Below are 18,404 nucleotides of genomic sequence, written 5' to 3'. Positions count from 1 at the left end.
TATGCTTTTCTTCTAAATCTACAATCAACTTCTCCCCTTCAAAAATGCATGGTGACAGTCCAAGTTGCCTCAGACATATGCTAGATTAGCAAGAGCTTTGGTGCACTATGTTCAAGAGAGTGGGCTCTGATGAGTTTCCTGCAAAATCAGGATCAGATAAGACGAGAGAAACAAAAAGTTAAAGGGGAAAAATAGCGTAAAAGTAAACAAAGGAAAACAAAAGGCAAATTTAAAGGGCACAAAAGCAAAAGAAGACAAAGAAGATTCTGTAGAATGAGAGGGCGAAAGCCTTGTAGTCTTTTCCGTGCCACTCATATTCCACGTGTAGGGCATAAAAACAAACATGCATGCGGATCTTTGACATATTCTCTTAATCTGGATTCTCTCCCACACATGCTACCAGTACCAGAGTATCTTTCGCTTTTGCCCATAAAACCGATGTAAAAGTCTCAACAAAACACATCCCAGATTGCAATATTACACCTAGAACCCAAAAACCTAATCATTAAAACCCACACTCCTCTGTCACAATCTTAATCAGGCCATACTTATGAACATAAGATAGTGGGCTAGTAGTTGTTCCTCTGCCACCTTACCTTATCATGCTAACACGAGTGCATTCCTCAACCATTAGAATTTTAGCCCTGAAAGAAATTTGCTGTTCAAGAGTGAAGCCTTGCTCTGATGGACTTGTTGAAGCACATTTGCCCCGACTCACCATATGTATGCAAATTCTTTCCTCTTTTTTAATATTGAGAAAGGTTCATGATTGCTGAAGATATCATGCTAAGAATTCCAAGAATTCTGTTTCTATGGGACAATCTTATTCTCTTTTACTTTGTGTTTCTAGAATTCTTGATCAATTTTGACTAGCACGAAGTATTTGATTTATTGTATACGAGAATAATCTGTTTGACACCGGAATGCTTAATTCGTCTGACGTACAAAGATGATTATGACATCTTCTTTGCTTTGTGTTACCTTCTGCCATTTCAATGAAGAAACGATACAGTAGCAAAAAGTTTGACTTCTGAAGGAAATGTCAAGGCATTGAAGGAAGGGTTATCTCATATTTGGCATCAAAAAATGTGGATGTAAATATTTGCTCTTTGCCGTGGTGTCCAGGACATAAAACAATGGTTATTAATTCCTAATTTTTGTTGGCTGGTTTCCTGCTGATGACTCTGTCTTTGTTATTCTTGGTCAGGTATGGGATGGCAAAGGTGTCTCGGAGTGTTTTAGTGACATATATCCTACACTTGCCCTGGCTTCTATTTTGCTTAGCACATACATAAAAAATTGCTATGCTGGTTTTGAATTATTTTTTCTCATCTCGCTTCCTTAAGAGCAGTTACAGTGCTAGTTTTCGGAGCAAATGTGGCAACTTTGGTTGCGATTGCGGTGGTTGGAGTTACAAAGAGAAGGGTCAAGGAAAATATAAAGGTAGGTTCCAATTCACTGCTCTAGACTGCAGAGCTTGCTTAGTTTCTGACTTCTTAGAGACAGGTGAAAGAAACAATCTTGCAGAATTGGAATGAAGTTCTTAACTGCAGTTGTTATAAGAAATGAAGACATAAGCAACTAAGTCGCAGCAGTTGCAATTCTAACTGCCTTAATTGTGTGTATTCATTAAGCGCATAAGTTGATTTGCTTGGAATATATATGGACCATAGAGATACTAATTGCTCACGTTGCCCTTGTACCTAGAAAATGCCAATGTCAGAACTTTTATGGTACCTCTCAAAATACTTAATCTGTAGTTTTAGTAAAAGTTTTCTTGCAGTGCAACACTGGTTTCCATATAATTTCTTTGCGCTTCAGAGTCTTGTTAAACTATCCTGTGTTTGCCTTCCATTTTCTGCAAATCCCAGCAGATTTCTGTACCCTCTGGAGATTGACTAGTATTGCCTGGCTACACCGCCCACTATATTAACTTTTCAGTTAGTAGTGTTACAAGAAATGGCAATGCTTTTGATAAATAGTCTCTTGTAGCCTTGTTATAGTGCACTGATTTTTTTTTTTTTAAATTTAATCTGAACAGATAAATCTTCCATTCAAGGTTTTGTTGTACGTTTTACCTGTTATTGGAGCATGTACAGCATTCTTCGACATGGTTTTGCTTCTGAGAAGTCTCCGACAGGGTTATGCTGTTGTGTTTCACAGATGGCTCTTTAGTTGTTCCCAGATTGCAGTCTGGGTAAGCTTATAGATGTTTCTGAGTTGGTTAATAGAAGCCTCTGATAGTAGCCATTTGTATCATGGGATTACACCATTCTCTCATTTGTGCTACAACCTTTAGGTTACAGTTTTACTTTTTTCAACACGTGGCTACTGGTTCGTCTTCTGCAACCAAGTCTTGAGTCTTTGGTGGATTGTTAAACCATTTCTCTTGATTCCTCATCTGCAAACAGTTTTCTCTTCACAAGGGGTATGATTTCTTAATTAATTTTGATCATGTGTGACCAACGTCTAATTTTCTCTATTGGATTCTCTAGAAACAACCTGTATGCACCTGTTCTAGTTGTTTGATGTTTGAGATGATAGCACTTCAAAGGTAATTGCACCTGCATGCAGTTTTTTTCTGTAAAAGATCTTATGTGTTTTTGAATTCATTGCCTGTAGACATGTTATAAGTTATATCTTCAATATTCATTTTCTTGTCAATCATCATTCTTGGAGTTGCTTTTGTCTCTTGATTATCTGCATATCTGAAATATCCAACTCTGGGTTATTTTTCCTGTACAAAAGCATACCTCTGCTAAGCATGAAGTGTATTATGAGCAATTTCTTTGATAACTTGAAACATCTTTCTACAAGTCCATATATACACACTGTTTGACAATGTTAATTCACATTAACATTCAAATACACAAATGTATGATAGATGTACAGCATTATGGAGGAATATAGGTAGTCAAAATTAATTTTTTTTAGCTGCAATCTGCAAACGAAGATTATTTTAGTTTATTTTTTATATCTATGTTTGTCTAATTGTTCAGAGTTAAAAGTAGTCTTATGTAAGCCCAAATAGTCTTCTCAATGGCATTTGATGTGCTAGGTACATATTTGGGTACATTCTTATGGAGAACATTTGAAGTATAATAATTCCAACTGTGAGAAAATTGAATGGGTTGCTTGTGTGGCTAAAGAGATGTGTCAATGCTTTACAAGTTCACTAGAAGACAAAGCTTAGCTGATGAGAATCCTGATTTTCCATTTCCTTCTAATTTTTGAAATAAATTCAAATTTTCTTGGATCTGAGGTAGTCATTTACCATCTTCTTGTATGTGCGATTAAAGTATCTTCTTGTTGGATCCACTATGTTACCATGAACAAAAATGTACAATTAACGTTGTTTACTATTGTTGCAATACTGTAGTGTACCAAGACAAATGCTTTATATGTTGCTTATGACTCATGTTTATCATAAAGTACTTATTTATGAAATCTGGTCTCACTTGATGGTGACAGGCTTTCAGATGTCTTAGGGAGAGCTCTCTTGCTTTACTGGATATCATGTTTGGGATCTTGATTAACATCATGAGGATAAAATGGGCATCTTACAGAGGCAGGTAATTTCACTTGCGTATATGTTGTGAATTTTCTAGCCATCTGGATAAGTCTTTCAGAAAGTATATGTTCCTTCTCCGGTTGGAACTGATTATTGTTTTTTGTCTCTTTATGATCTTATCTGTCATAACTGTATTGAGTAGTTAGCTGGAAGTTTAGATGAATGAAAAGGTACATGTTAACTGTGCCTTCAGGAGTCGAGGACTTTGGCATGTTATGCTTTAGGTTGACTTCAATTCACTGTTAAATGACTCATTCGATTCAGCAACATGGAATATTAGAAGAACCTAAAGTTTTCAGTAGAAAACCTGAAAGAGTAGGACACACTGCCTACATAATTATGATGGCTTGGAGGGTTTGGCAAAAGTACCCTGCTTGATATTCTCTATTTATGGAATAAAAATGAGCGCTGAGCCCTGCCTGATTCTCAATATTTTGTGTTTTAGTATGTCTAAGCTCTAGTTTTGGAGACTAAGGAAGCATAATATTTTATGTGAACACTGACTTCTGAAACTCAGAGTCCAAGAGAAAGTAGTAGCAACGGAAACCTTTGTAGGTTTCCAGAAATGTTACATCTTCCCAAACAAGATAAGCATTTAATTCCATTTATGTCTCATCTTCATCTTATTCCTTTCATCCTACTTTGTTTGCACAGAATGATTAATATCTGTTGCATTATGTTATCAAGAAACTTTCAGTATCCAGAGTTGCTACTTTCTGATTTACTGTGTCTTCAGATAGTATTTATCATGTCATTTGTGCTTTCCTTATATCAAGTGTTTACTTCGTGAAGGAGTAATTCCATGGAAGAACCACTTCTTCCTTGCAAGATTGATGTCAAAGAAGGTCACCCAAAATTCCCAGTATGTACTATTTTTACCTTTCATATTCTTTAAAATGTTAATGTGACGATCTCCTCCCTATTTAGTCACGCAAATAAAAGACAACTTGATATCATTTTCATCCATTGGACCTCAGAGTACTTGTCGTTACTTTAACTTGTCTCTTTGAATTTGTGTTTCCGAGGACAAACTCTCTGAGTTTGAAAGAATGTAATTACTGCAATCTAGAATCCATCCTTTAGCAGAGCTTGTTATATTGGGTTGCTTCTGGTAATTGGATAATGCTAATTATTGCTCTCAATTGTGCACCAGCATGCTTGGAAGGAAAACTATGATTTTTAGGCAAAGTTTAGATTGCTCGCTAGACGTATGACATCTGTAGAAGCTTTTAATCAAGTTATTGGTGTCTTGTACTGTATGCTTGGAAGGAAAACTTAACTATGATTTGTAGGCAAAGTTTAGATTGCTTGCTAGATGGATGACATCTGTAGAAGCTTTTAATCAAGTTAATGGTGTCTTAGACAGAATGTTCTTTGTGACATTGTGATGGTTTTATCTCTTAGAACTTCTGATAAGCTTTGTAAGTTACTTGCATTGTTTTTTCCTGGTAAAGTTCTTTTGAGTTTGACCAAATCTTTTCCATGATTTCGCTAGTAATATGTGAGTCTAATCGTTCCTATTATTTAGCGGAAGCATCAAACAGAATGATAAATTAATTTAGGCAATGCATGCAGATTATAGCATAGTATCAATTCATATTTGATTTAGGCATCCCCAAAAGGATTTAAATGGTGGAACAAGATCTTATCCACTAAAACTGTGTGGAATCTCATCAATTGATAGTATTAGTTGATCATACAATACAACCTATCTCATGTCCTCAAATTCAGATAGCACTGTCTTCTACTATATCTAAAAGCATTCAAACCAAGCTTTTCTTACATTTAACAGTTGATCATTTTGTTCTGATTCATATTCTCTAAATTAATCTCTCTCTTTCTCTTTGATCTTTAAGATGTCATAAGGTTTAATTCTTGTAAATTTGTCATCCTTCTATGCCCAGATTGGCAGGATTCTGTGATTAACTATTGTCTATGTACGGCTATAAAATTATTTGTTCCCAACACAATTATCCCTTTGCTACTCTTTTCTAGTTCATTTCATCAGCCCCTTTTAATTGTCACGATGTTGTAGACTGATCTAAAAATTACATTGTTCTTGTAGGGACTTATGTGCAACTTTTGGCACCTTATAACTTTCAAAACCATTGACACTTTAATGGCATGTGGTGTAGAGAGACAGCTTGACTCAAATGATTTGCTCAATTTGCCAGACAATTTGAATCCTTCTTCTTGCCATCAAATATTACAGCAATGCTGGGAAGCTCAACAAAGAAAAAATTCTTCTCACCCTTCTTTACTCAAAGCAATTTGTTGTGCATATGGGTGGCCATACTTTCATCTAGGTTTTCTAAAGGTACTTCTTTTGGTGATATACCAGGAGCATTGGTAAGAAAACAGCATGTTTCATTCTTATTTTTGTAATTTGTAGATGAATGCTATTGTTACACTGAATAAGCAGATGAGGAATTAATTTCTAAGGAATTCAACTGGTTCAATATATTTCTTTGTACTCTAGGCAACGTTGATTTGGGGGCTTATTCAATTATCTCATAATGTTTGTTTATCGAATTTGGAGTGAACTGGATTAAGAAAAAGGCTCATATATGGGTTCATCAACTTCAAAGTACCATCACAAGTATTATGTACCTTTGCAGGTGATTAATGATTGTCTAGGTTTTGTGGGACCCGTGCTTCTCAATAAGTTGATTCGATTTCTTCAGCAAGGTTTGCACTTCAATTGGTACATTATCATGCTATGAACATGGTATTCGAGAAGACAGAGATGAACATGAATTATTGTATTGATTTTATTTCTGATTCGTCAGTATGTTGAACAAACACCCTTGTAACTGTTAATCTACATAGAAGCCATTTGGCAAGAGAAGTCTAATTGATTTGCATTCCAATCCCTCATGAAGTAAAAATTAAAGGTGTCGGAGATTAAATTGGAAGATTGATGGGTTACATAAGAAAGGCACTGAGGGTTGCTTATATCTTAAGCTTCAAGCAAGTTATGCCATATAGGGATGAAACCAATGAGGACTATTTGAAGTGAATTACATGTGGAGTCCTGGATTGGATGGAGCAATAATTTGGTGCATAAGTATGAGAGCAAAATTTCAATTTTCATATAGAGTCTGTGATAGGAATTTGTCCAAAATTTGCTTAGTTACATGCTTACCTATACAGGAGACTTGACCTGCTATAATTATGTATTCACGGAGAGGAAATTTTTGGTTTACAGGTTCTGACCACTATCATGGCTACATTTTTGCTATATCCTTGGGCCTAGCCTCTATTTTGAAGTAATTCTCACTCTTTAAATTTGGTAATGTTTGTTAAGTCATTTTTATTTTCTTCTTGAGCTACATATATTTATTATATCCGTTATTTGGGTATGTATTTAAATTGGAAAAATTTGTGTAAATGCTTCATGATTCAAATTAACATCCCTCCTAATTGAAGTTTGCCTTTACTCTTCTTCTTCTACTTCTTCTTCTTTATTTATTTATTTTTTGTTTATTTTTTTAATGAATGCATACATTAACCAAATCTGCTGGAGCTTTGTGGTGCTCTTCATCCAATCTGTTCCACTGACAACTAACTACCCGTGGATGATATTTATGATTATCTTGTGTGGTGCAGATCCTTCCTTGATACACAATATACTTTTCATCTTTCCAAACTCAAGCTGAAGCTGCGCTCTAGCATTATGACTATTATTTACCATAAGGTAATATCTTAGTTTATCTTAGTAATCAACTTGTACTAGCTAGGTAGTCTGTATGTTGATTATTCTCTCTTATCTGTCTGGATAGAATGTTTATTAATTAGTACAAGCTCTGTCCAATGAGACATATTCTTGATTCATTAACTTTACTGCGAAAAGAAATGGTGTCTCAACTTATGTCTAATGAGGATACAGAAGACCTCTCCCTGAACCAAAAAAAAAAAAAAAAGAAGGCTTTTTGTTTGTAAGATGTTTCCACCCATATAATTTACACGTTTCTTGCTTCATTTAACGATTTTTCTCCAAAGTTAATATATATATATATGTATATATATAATGTTAATATTGACATCTCTTGCAATATATATATATATATATAGAATGTTAATATTGACATCTCTTGCAACTTTCCAGTGTCTTCATGTTAGACTTGCAGAGAGGTCAAAATTTTCTGAAGGGGAGATTCAAACATTCATGTCTGTTGATGCTGATAGAACTGTCAACCTTTGCAACAGTTTCCATGATATATGGAGGTCCTATTTCTATGCTTTTGTCTATATCGGGTGATATGTTTCAGTTATATACTCGTGTTACTATAAACATTGTACAGCTGTTGCTTGTTTACACCTTTGGCGAAGTTGTATCATTTGTCAAACGTTTCTTCAAGGAAACTGGAAAAGTTTTGCCCATATTAAAACTTTCATAGAACCCTTTTTTTTAATGGTCTTTTTGAACAGATTCAATCAGTTCTGATCAAATGAGAAAATTCTAAAGAATTTTTTGTTACTAAGTGCGGCATAAATGTTTTTATTTTCTTTTAATAATAGACATCGGCAGATAACAAGCAGTCTATTAAACCGTTTTAAACATTCTGACAAGCAATCTGTTAGATGCTCAACTTAGTACATTCTGAACTCTTCATTTCATTTAAACACTCAGATATTCAAGTCCTTCATAAGTTTTTAAATATTATTAGAATTGAGTCGGTTGAGCATTAATGTCTTTCGTTAATTAGAGGGATTAACAACAGTTAATAGCTTTTTTATGTTTATAAGCACCATTGCTTTCTTCTTAATCTTTAAATGGTTTGACTGTCATGTGATTTGTCAGCTTGCCGCTGCAAATTGGAATAGCTCTATATCTACTCTACGTACAAGTCAAGTTTGCATTTCTTTCTGGAATAGCAATAACCATTCTGCTAATACCGGGTGAGTATATTTTGGACTGGTATCTGATTAAAATTTTTTTTTGGTTGGGTAAATTTGCTATGATGTGGGCATATTTTGTGTCCAATTCGATACTTTTCTGTACTCGCACATATTTGTACATATTGAGAATTTTGTTACTTCTTCAGTGAAATTGCTTGACAGAGTAAGCAGCATGCTTTGGAGTATGTTATACAACTAAGAAATTACCCCAAGAGAATAATGCTGAAGAATATGTAATACTAATGTCTGTTAATAAATCAATGTAGTTGAACGCTTAAAAATAGTTGACCTTGTTGATAGGTGTAATAGTTGAGTAAAATAATATTCTAAGAATCCAAGAGAATTTCTTTTATCTCCATGCTTGAAAAGCATATATTCAGCAGGATTTTGTAGTGTATGACAAGTCCACCAAGAAGTCATTCTGAATTCTGCAGACGATAAAACTTGGTTATATTGACTTATATGCAGTCAATAAATGGATTGCTCAACTAATTGCAAAGGCTACAAGAAGCATGATGGAACAGAAGGATGAAAGGTATGTGTACAATTTTTTATTCTTCTAATTCATTGCAATTTGTTTAAAAGTTTGTAAAAGTGAAATTGGTTTTCTTGTTTCCCACCAAGTGTTGCACCCTGACCCTCTCTTTGATGTTTGATGTGGATGCAGACATATGCCAAGGTTTAACTGTATTGGTTTTTGTTTTGGGGGGGGGGGTGATATAAGAAGATATTTGTTGCCCTCATTGCTTTCCAGAATTTCTGCTGGTCTAAGTCATTAACAACATCTTTGAAGTGCACTCTTATATATATATATATATATATATATATATATATGCATATATATATATTTGTTTTGCAGAATTAGGAGGACGGCTGAACTCTTCACATACATTCGGACTTTGAAAATGTACAGCTGGGAGCTTATATTTGCTAGCTGGTTGATGAAGACAAGAGCATTGGAAGTGAAATACTTATCAGTAAGGAACCTGAATATTCTAATTGTACAGTAATATGGAACTTGGGCTTTCTTCTTTGCACCTCAAAGCCTGTTGTCTTTTTTGCTAGACCAGGAAATACTTGGACGCGTGGTGTGTATTTTTTTGGGCAACTACACCAACCCTTTTCTCTTTGTTCACCTTTGGACTTTACACTTTGATGGGACATCAGCTTGATGCGGCAACGGTAGTATCCCTGTTTGCTAAATTCATGGTGTATACGGGGTGAACTTATATCTTGTTAGCAATTTGATCGTTCTCATATTTCAGCATTACTTTTCAGGTTTTCACTTGCCTTGCATTATTTAACAATTTAATCTCCCCACTAAACTCATTTCCTTGGGTCATTAATGGGCTAATTGATGTGAGTACTGCCTTCTGTCTTGACTTCAATTGTCATCTTTGTATTTTGTAGACCTTCAGATTAGTTACTTTCTCATGTTATGATCCAGGCTTTTATATCTTCTCGGAGGTTGAGCAAATATTTGTCCAGTTCTGAGTGTGAACTTGGGATGGAGAAGAAAGGATATCCTTCAGGAAATCCTGAAAACATGGCTGTCATCATTTGTGATGCATGTTCAACATGGTCAAGCAGTGATGAAAAAGATTTGAGTTTGATTTTGGACAATGTTACTCTTCAAATACCAAAAGGTTACCTGGTTGCTGTTATTGGAGAGGTCAGATTTGTTGCCACAAATAAATTTACTTTCTATTTCTGACTCTCCACTTCGGCTTTACTCATAATCTTCCTTTTAGAGAGTAATATCATGTAGTATTGCTTCATGTAGATGAGCTGTTCAGCATCTATTCATGTTTTCTTATGAATTGCATACACCTTGGTAGATCCTTGGAAAAATATGGCAAGGGTTGGAATCAGGGTAATTTGAAACAAGCCATAGTGCAGGTTGGCATTGCTGTTGCCACCATGGTTCAAAGTTGCGGTCGCGGTCGTGGCCCGGATCATTTCACATCAGTCTCGGTATATCGGTCGCGGTCTTGACGTGACGCGAATTTTTGAAATATTTAATATTCTAAAAATTGTAAAAAATATGATAAACAAAAATAATTAAAAAATTAGTAAAAATAATAAAAATTCGAGTTGACTCGGGATGACTCAGAGGGATTCGGTGTGACTCAGCCGTTTCAACCCTTCACGGTGACATCTCGGCGAGTCAAGTATCTCGAAATCGTATCTTCCCGGTATCGTATTGGGAGGGCCCGAGACGGTGACGACTCGGCCGAGTCTTGGAACCATGGTTGGAATACGTCAACAAACTTTTTTGCTTCAATTTTACATCTAAAATGAAACACATGATACAGTGATTATACTTTCCTTTCATGTTCCAATGTCGATACTATTTAATATTCTCAAAGAGAATATGTGCTTGTTGCAGGTTGGATCAGGTAAATCATCCGTGCTAAATTTGATTTTAGGAGAAATGAGACTTGTTATTGGATCAATACATCTGAATGGATCCACAACTTATGTACCGCAGGTTGACAAAGTTGTCCCTCTATTGGCATGTTGTAACTACAATGATTAAGAAAACTTCTTATCCTATCTTCTTTTGCAACAGATACCTTGGATTCTCTCTGGAACCATCCGTGATAATATTTTGTTTGGGAGGAATTACAACTCAACAAGGTAACCTCATAACTTTCAATGGAAAAAGCTGAATTCTTTTTCAGTTTCTTTTTGGTAACATTGTGTTTACCGCATGTTTAACTTAGTCTTCTGCTTTATAGAAATCTGACTGCCTGTGCTCCTGTGTGACTAAATTGTATTTTAATTTCTTTCATGGAGGGCTTCTTATATTATTTACCTTTTGCATCATTTCTTGGATCAGGTACTCAGATGTATTACACGCTTGTACACTTGATGTTGATATCTCCTTGATGATTGGAGGTGATATGGCCTGTATCGGAGAGAAAGGAATTAACCTGTCAGGTGGCCAGAGAGCACGTCTTGCACTTGCCAGGTAGACAAGTATCTTGAATCTGTTGTAATCAGCATGTCCTATGGAAATATTTGAAGCAATCATGGTACTGGGTCTGATCTCTGGTACTCCTTTTGACCAACAGGGCTCTCTATTGTGCCTCTGATATATACATGCTTGATGATGTTCTGAGTGCAGTAGATGCTCATGTTGCCTGCTCAATTTTGCATAATGCCATTCTTGGCCCTCTTATGAACCTGCAGACACGCATTCTATGCACACATAACATTCAGGTTTTATTACCGTCTCTTTCTCACATCTATCTATCTCTGTCTATTTTGTAGCTATCTAAGTTGGTGTATGTGTTTTTTCCTATTATTGTAACAAACCAATGGGTCTGCCCAGAAATTTTCTCTGTTCTAGCTACAACATTATAGGACGAGTAATTGTAGCATCCACAGGGAAGAGGGTCGCCAATGCCAGGCCCTTCATATAAATATAAAGTGCGTAAATTTTGGTAGGATTTTTTTGTTATGCGTGTGCTATTCTAGAAGGAAATCATGATCCCTTTATTGGTTGTGCTCGTAAACTGTTTAAAGTGTATTCAATTTTTCTGAAAATTCTGCTGATCATCATGATGAGGTAAAAGTTGTATTGATGAATTTAGTGAATTTCCTTAAAATATTCTCTGTCTTGGCATCTCTATTTGCATGTATCATCAATTAGAAGCACTTAAGCTCTTAAGGGTGAATAATATTTGGCATCTTGTATTTTGAATTACAGGCAATATATGCTGCTGATATGGTGGTTGAAATGGACAAGGGAAGAGTGAAGTGGGTGGGAACTCCATCTGACTTAAAGGTTTCTTCCTATTTGGCATTTCCCTCTATAGACAACTGTAGTATTTCCTCCGAAGTTCAAGTAGGGGAAAGGTCATCTATCTCTGTAGAAGCCGAAGGAGGAGTAGAGGTGGACAATTCCTACAATTTGGAAGGAGTTCAAGGGACTATTGATGCTGAGACGAGGAAAGAAGGGAGAGTTGAACTTCTTGTATACAAGTGCGTGACTATTTCCATGATTGTACACTGCAATGAAGAAATTGAGAACTGCAAGTTGATTTATTTCTCCTGTCTTTTACCGAAGTTATGCAGAATTTTCCGTTGGGTCTTATTACAATATTACCTTTTTTTTTGTCTGTGAGCAACTTGACAATCTATTAATTCTGTCTTCACAGAAATTATGCAGAATTTGCTGGTTGGTTCATTACGATATTAACATGCTTGTCGGCCCTTTTGATGCAATTTTCTCGTAATGGAAATGACTTGTGGCTATCATATTGGGTTGATACAACTGGAAGCAGTCAGAAAGACTACTCGACAACATTTTATCTGGTGATTTTTTAATTCCTTAGTATCATTATTAGTCTAGCAGAAGTGACTTCAACCAGAGCGTTATAACCTACATAAGAACTATCTCTATATTCCACTTATGAGAATAGTAGTGCAACTGTTTTCATTTGAAGAATTTCAAAAGGAATAACTTTTTCACCTGATCATAAAGAATTTGCCCTTCTTCCCCAGAACATGAGCTTTGCTTTCAAAGCAAAGTTCATTCTTGGGAAGGCTCAGATCAGTGGTTTGAAAAATTAATAACCAAGTTGTACTTGGACACTGTGTGATAGCATGAATCTGTTCTCACCTACTTCATCATTATAGAAGAAAGCATCCTTCAGCCAATGCCAATTCTAATACAGAGAAATAAGAGTGCTAATACATAAAGTGACAAACACGGAAATAGGAAGAGTTTGGATTTAAGCCTTTCCCTTTTCCATGGTTTTGGTATGCTAAACCTTTGTGGTAATGTTTCACTGAAGTTTAAAGTGAAACTATGTTGAATCTGAGATTTGACCATACTCGAACACTTTTACTGGCATTGCAGGGTATGCTCTGCATGTTCTGTTTGGTGAATTCTACACTAACTCTGGTGAGGGCATTTTCATTTGCATTTGGTGGCATACATGCTGCCATCCAGATGCATGATCGCTTGTTGAATAAGCTTATCAATGCAAGTATTAGCTTCTTTGATCAGACACCTAGTGGGAGAATACTTAACAGGTAGCATGACTTAATCAATTAAAATAACACATTCCAGACTGCTATTGTTTGACAAAACTAATTTGTTTGCACAGATTTTCTTCGGATCTTTATACTATTGATGATTCTCTCCCATTTATTTTCAACATTCTCCTGGCCAATTTTGTTGGCCTGTTGGGAATTGCTATAATCTTGTCATATGTGCAGGTACAGAAATAGTTTCTTATAGATCCTTCTTACTTTATTTTGTTACTGTTACATGGATTTGATTTACTTAAAATGTTAAGTGGGAATATTTGTTTTACTAGGCTCAGTTCATTTTCAGGTCATCTTTTTGCTAGTATTGTTGCCTTTCTGGTACATATACAGCAAATTACAGGTAATTGTCCTATCTTCTGTACTATTATTTTGGAGAGCCATAATTCAGCTAACTAGTTATGCTTACAATTTGCTGTGACTGAGAGGAAGATCTGGAAATCAGATTAGCTCAATGTTTACTAGCTGAACTGGAGGAACGTATTCAAGTAGATAGTTTCAAATGCTCATAATTTTCTGCAAAAGTAGTTGGCATAATAATGGAACCATCATAGAGTTACTGTTTAAAAATGCAGTTAACAATTGGAAATTTAAGAAGTAAAAAATTGGTATTTTCCATCACGGGAGCAGGGTTAAGTATTTCAGCTCATCTGAAAAAATTTGAATGCTTGCAGCATATATAGTTTCACTTCAAGCACTTTCTCAACTATGCTTGCTAATTTTGTACTTAATGTGATCACATTGAATGTCATCGCAGTCTTAATATGAATGTGATGAACCTTTTAGTAATTTTAACTAAATGATCTACTTTATGAACATCTAAAAATATTATTCATGAGGATGAGGATTGGACTACAATTAAGTGTTACCCAAAAAATATTTCTAATTGAAGATAATTCAATTTTAACGTAATTAAACATAAGTCTGCAGTTCTACTACAGGTCAACATCACGTGAGCTGCGAAGGCTGGATAGTGTTTCTCGCTCACCAATTTACGCATCATTCACGGAGACACTGGATGGAGCATCAACTATTAGGGCATTCAGCTCTGAGGTAATGCGTATTGGCAAGTTCCAAATCTCGGTACTAACTGCTGTCAGTGTTGCATGATCTAAGTCCATTGTTCTATTAGATCCTTCACGTAATGTTTAGACCTGATTATCAAATCTCCTGTACTTGGCAAGGCCTCGAAGAATGGGATTGAATGGCTTTTGATGCATTAATTACTCAAGAATTTGCTTTTAGTTTCTAGATTCTATATGAGTACACGTTTTTTTTTGGTTATTCAATGACAAAGACCTAAAAGTCATTTGTTTGTTTTTGTGGCCAGGACTTTTTCTTCCTCAGATTCATTGAGCATATAACAGTATATCAAAGAACTTCTTACTCTGAGGTGACAGCAAGTTTGTGGCTTTCCCTGCGCCTTCAGGTATATACATGAAATTCTTATTAGACAATTACTTGTACAAGGTCTTATTACATTTTTTTTTTAATATAGTTCGGAAAGGAGAATCCAATGCTTGATTGTAATTTATGTTTTGAATATACGCTTGTATTCATCAGAACTTTGCAGCTCAACATTTTAATATTTTTACGACTCTTGCAATCACTCCAACCTGCTAAAGTCAATTTAATCCATGACTCATTTCAGTTGTTGGCAGCTTTTATTGTCTCATTTGTTGCTGTGATGTCTGTTGTTGGATCTCAGAGACTTCTCCCCATCACTTTAGGCACTCCAGGGCTGGTGAGTGTTAGAGCTTTGGCTTGCCTTCTTTTCCTAAAAGTTATGCATCCAATGTTAATTTTTCTGCTTATTCACGAAAATGTCAAGCATGATGTTTGGACGAAAATCTGCAAACACTAATTTACAATGTCTCTCTTGACATCAGGTTGGCTTGGCTCTCTCATATGCAGCTCCGATCGTATCTTTACTCGGAAGCTTTTTGACAAGTTTCACGGAAACAGAGAAGGAGATGGTTTCTGTGGAGAGGGTTCTTCAGGTAAATTAGTTTAAAACAGAGGAAGCATACATATATGTATCTCCATACTTGAATTTATCATTCTGTCTTTTCATTTCAGTATATGGACATTCCTCAAGAAGTAGTTAGAGACGAACAATTGTATCTGAATTGGCCATCTCAAGGGGAGATCCAGTTCCAGAATGTGACACTCCGATATATGCCTTCTCTGCCTCCTGCATTACGTGGTGTGTCTTTTATTATTACAGGCGGAACTCAGGTTAGTCCACCTTTGTAGTTTTTCTTTCCCTTCAAGAAAAACTACATTTAATTGAATTTGGTTTACATTTGAAACAATCCTTTGTAGTAATAAAAATTCAAGCTTTTAGTTTTAAACTAACGTTCTATATAAACCTACAAAATTTATATTTTAGGACAACCTCTACGTATTCTTTTATTTTACAATTCGCCACCTCTCCCCCTCCCCTCTCCTAATGCTAAATCTTGGTTCTGCCACTGATTGATATTATATTATTCAGGTTGGAGTCATTGGAAGAACAGGTGCGGGAAAATCAAGCATTTTGAATGCCCTATTTCGCTTAAATCCAATCAGTGGAGGTTGTATTTTAGTGGATGGAATTAATATAGCTGAGATTTCCCTAAGAGACCTTCGTTCTCATTTGGCTGTCGTTCCCCAGAGTCCATTCTTATTTGAAGGATCATTAAGGTACACTAAGTTAATTATCATACGTAGATGCTCCTTCAATACTTTTTTTTTTTTTTTGTGTAAATGAGAGGTTTTGAACCCAAAATTTCTTACTTACAATTCCTCCCATCTTAACATTCAACTCAACCCTCCCCAAAATACTTACATGTTATTCAGCAATACTGTTGCAATTATTATTAATTTTCAGGGACAATCTAGACCCATTGCACATAAGCGATGATAGAATGATTTGGAACATCCTGGAGAAATGTCACGTAAAGCAAGAAGTAGAAGCAGGGGGAGGGCTGGACATGCATGTAAAGGAGTCCGGAATATCATTCTCTGTGGGGCAACGGCAGCTCCTTTGCCTTGCACGTGCACTTCTCAAATCTTCTCAGGTAGAACAATGAGAGTGTGTGTGCTAGAAGGAACTTGTATGTGTACTGATGATACTGAACTTTCAGGTGTTATGTTTGGATGAGTGCACTGCCAATATAGACACTCAAACATCTGCAAAACTACAGAACGCTATAGCTAGTGAGTGCCGAGGATTAACAGTAATTACGATTGCACATCGTATCTCAACAGTTATGAACATGGACAATATCCTGATTTTAGATCAAGGAATCCTGGTATGCTCCGGTTCTTTCTGTAAATCTAATTTTCCTGAAAGGAAACTCAGAAATATGAATCTAATCTTTCTTCATCCTTCTTTAGGTTGAGCAAGGGAATCCAAATAGTCTTCTAAATGATGACTTATCCAGATTCTCAAGTTTTGCAAAAGCATCGAAAATGTGACGGCCTGCATTGCCTGTGTTGTATTCAAAACCAGCACTGCTAGAACTATTTAACAGTTAGGGTTTTTTCTGTTTGTGCACATTTCTTTGTATCAGTGATATTTGTGGTTCATAACAAAGAGTCGACTTGGGTATGAATAATAACAGTATTGCTGTATGAGACTCAAATGAACGATGTATTATTAGATTCCTAGTCAAATGTAAGCCCGTCCAATTACTTTATGCTGGCTAGAGAGAAATTATCCGTTGGCATAGACTAGTTTGATTTTCCCAAATGCTGATTTCCGCCTCTTTATGTTTGTTGAGTTGCATCAGTTTTGCATCCAAATGTCCCGTGAAATTGTCAGTTCTGAAGAAGGTTGGTGAATATGAAACCATAGAGAAAATAAGTACTTCCCACATCCCTTCAGTTACCTGTCTTCTCACTTGCGGGTGTATAGGCACCTCCGTCTGATGTTGTTGATGATGTCTTTGAAATGGCCTAAAACTTTTGTCATAGCAAACATGAAAAAGCTGATAATCTTGCAAGTAAATGTCTCGGTAGGCAGAGTTACTTTCCTTTCATTCTCATCTTTCTTTTTGTCTAATTTCTTCTTGTGGCACCAATTAATTTGGACATAAAAATAGTTCCGGGTGCATCTTTATGTGCAAAAGACTGATATTCGTTTCAATTGAATATTGAAATGATCCTTAGATATGGAGCTGAAAGCCACGTTTGGTCATTCTGTGCCATGCATCTCGTGCCCTTTTCCCCTTGCTTTATACTGTATGTTTGCCTAGCTAAAAAATTGTGAATGTAATTTCTTTTGAGCATGCTTTCCCGCATGGTGCCAAAAGAAAAGCTAATCCGGACTTTCAGAAGGCAGCTAACCAGTTAAGTTATAATATTAATATAACTGCCTTTTATACACAGGGTTACTCAAATCATAGCGTTATTGGAAATGTGGTCCTAATTCTTGGTGAAATGAAACGGAGGTCTCCCAAACCTTATATCCGTCTTAAAGCTCTAAAGCTGCCTGGATTCTTGGGGGGTCATCTGCGTGCTGATTTACTTATAGTTTTATTAGCTCCATTATTGTTGCTGGACGAGTTCTTTAGCCGAAAGGATTGAATTAAGACATCTGTACGAGAATGTGCCCAAACATGCGGAAGCGGTCGACTCTGATTGTGACGTGTTGAGTTCTGAAAAGCATAGAACTTTCATAATGATGAACCCAAATTCATGTTTTGTCTGTGTATAGACAACTTGAGATTGTCTCCACGAAACATTGTCCACTTCCCCGTTTTCTTGTTTTGGTGTCTTGCGATGGAGAATGAAAGCAGTTGCTCTCACTAGTACAATGGCTTTATGTGTCTTTCACTTTATCAAAATCTGAACTTTGTAGTCTTATTAGCTGTCAAGGGCCCAA

At 35.9% G+C, this 18,404-nt stretch overlaps 1 protein-coding gene across 12 annotated transcripts; it reads left to right on the top strand.

The window, feature by feature from the left end:
- The first annotated feature begins 270 nt into the window (after positions 1-270).
- LOC113740430 (ABC transporter C family member 13-like) lies at positions 271-18,396 on the top strand. Of its 12 annotated transcripts, XM_072045558.1 has the most exons (36): positions 271-723; positions 1,208-1,248; positions 1,356-1,443; positions 2,042-2,197; positions 2,300-2,428; positions 3,472-3,572; positions 4,364-4,433; positions 5,637-5,888; positions 6,190-6,259; positions 6,780-6,840; positions 7,181-7,268; positions 7,680-7,798; positions 8,376-8,473; positions 8,942-9,008; positions 9,333-9,450; positions 9,539-9,655; positions 9,752-9,832; positions 9,921-10,145; positions 10,863-10,964; positions 11,046-11,113; positions 11,316-11,447; positions 11,551-11,698; positions 12,189-12,463; positions 12,640-12,796; positions 13,344-13,519; positions 13,594-13,705; positions 13,824-13,877; positions 14,465-14,587; positions 14,865-14,963; positions 15,186-15,278; positions 15,424-15,534; positions 15,614-15,772; positions 16,032-16,219; positions 16,407-16,596; positions 16,663-16,830; positions 16,916-17,217. In XM_072045558.1, the coding sequence occupies exons 1-36, from the start codon at positions 685-687 to the stop codon at positions 16,994-16,996; spliced, it is 4,356 nt and encodes a 1,451-aa protein (XP_071901659.1). In that variant the 5' UTR covers positions 271-684; the 3' UTR covers positions 16,997-17,217. The 12 variants fall into 12 exon arrangements, 11 of the variants coding, with proteins under 11 accessions (XP_071901659.1, XP_071901649.1, XP_071901650.1 ...); XR_011812927.1 differs by lacking the exons at positions 271-723; positions 1,208-1,248 and adding an exon at positions 17,909-18,396 and having other exon boundaries at positions 1,305-1,443; positions 16,916-17,051; XM_072045548.1 differs by lacking the exons at positions 271-723; positions 1,208-1,248 and having other exon boundaries at positions 1,305-1,443.
- The last annotated feature ends 8 nt before the right edge of the window (positions 18,397-18,404 follow it).

Source organism: Coffea arabica, chromosome 4c, assembly GCF_036785885.1.
Source record: "Coffea arabica cultivar ET-39 chromosome 4c, Coffea Arabica ET-39 HiFi, whole genome shotgun sequence".
In the NCBI taxonomy this organism is placed as follows: Eukaryota; Viridiplantae; Streptophyta; class Magnoliopsida; order Gentianales; family Rubiaceae; genus Coffea; species Coffea arabica.
Note: the sequence above shows the minus strand (reverse complement) of the source record. Positions and strands in the feature narration are given on the sequence as shown.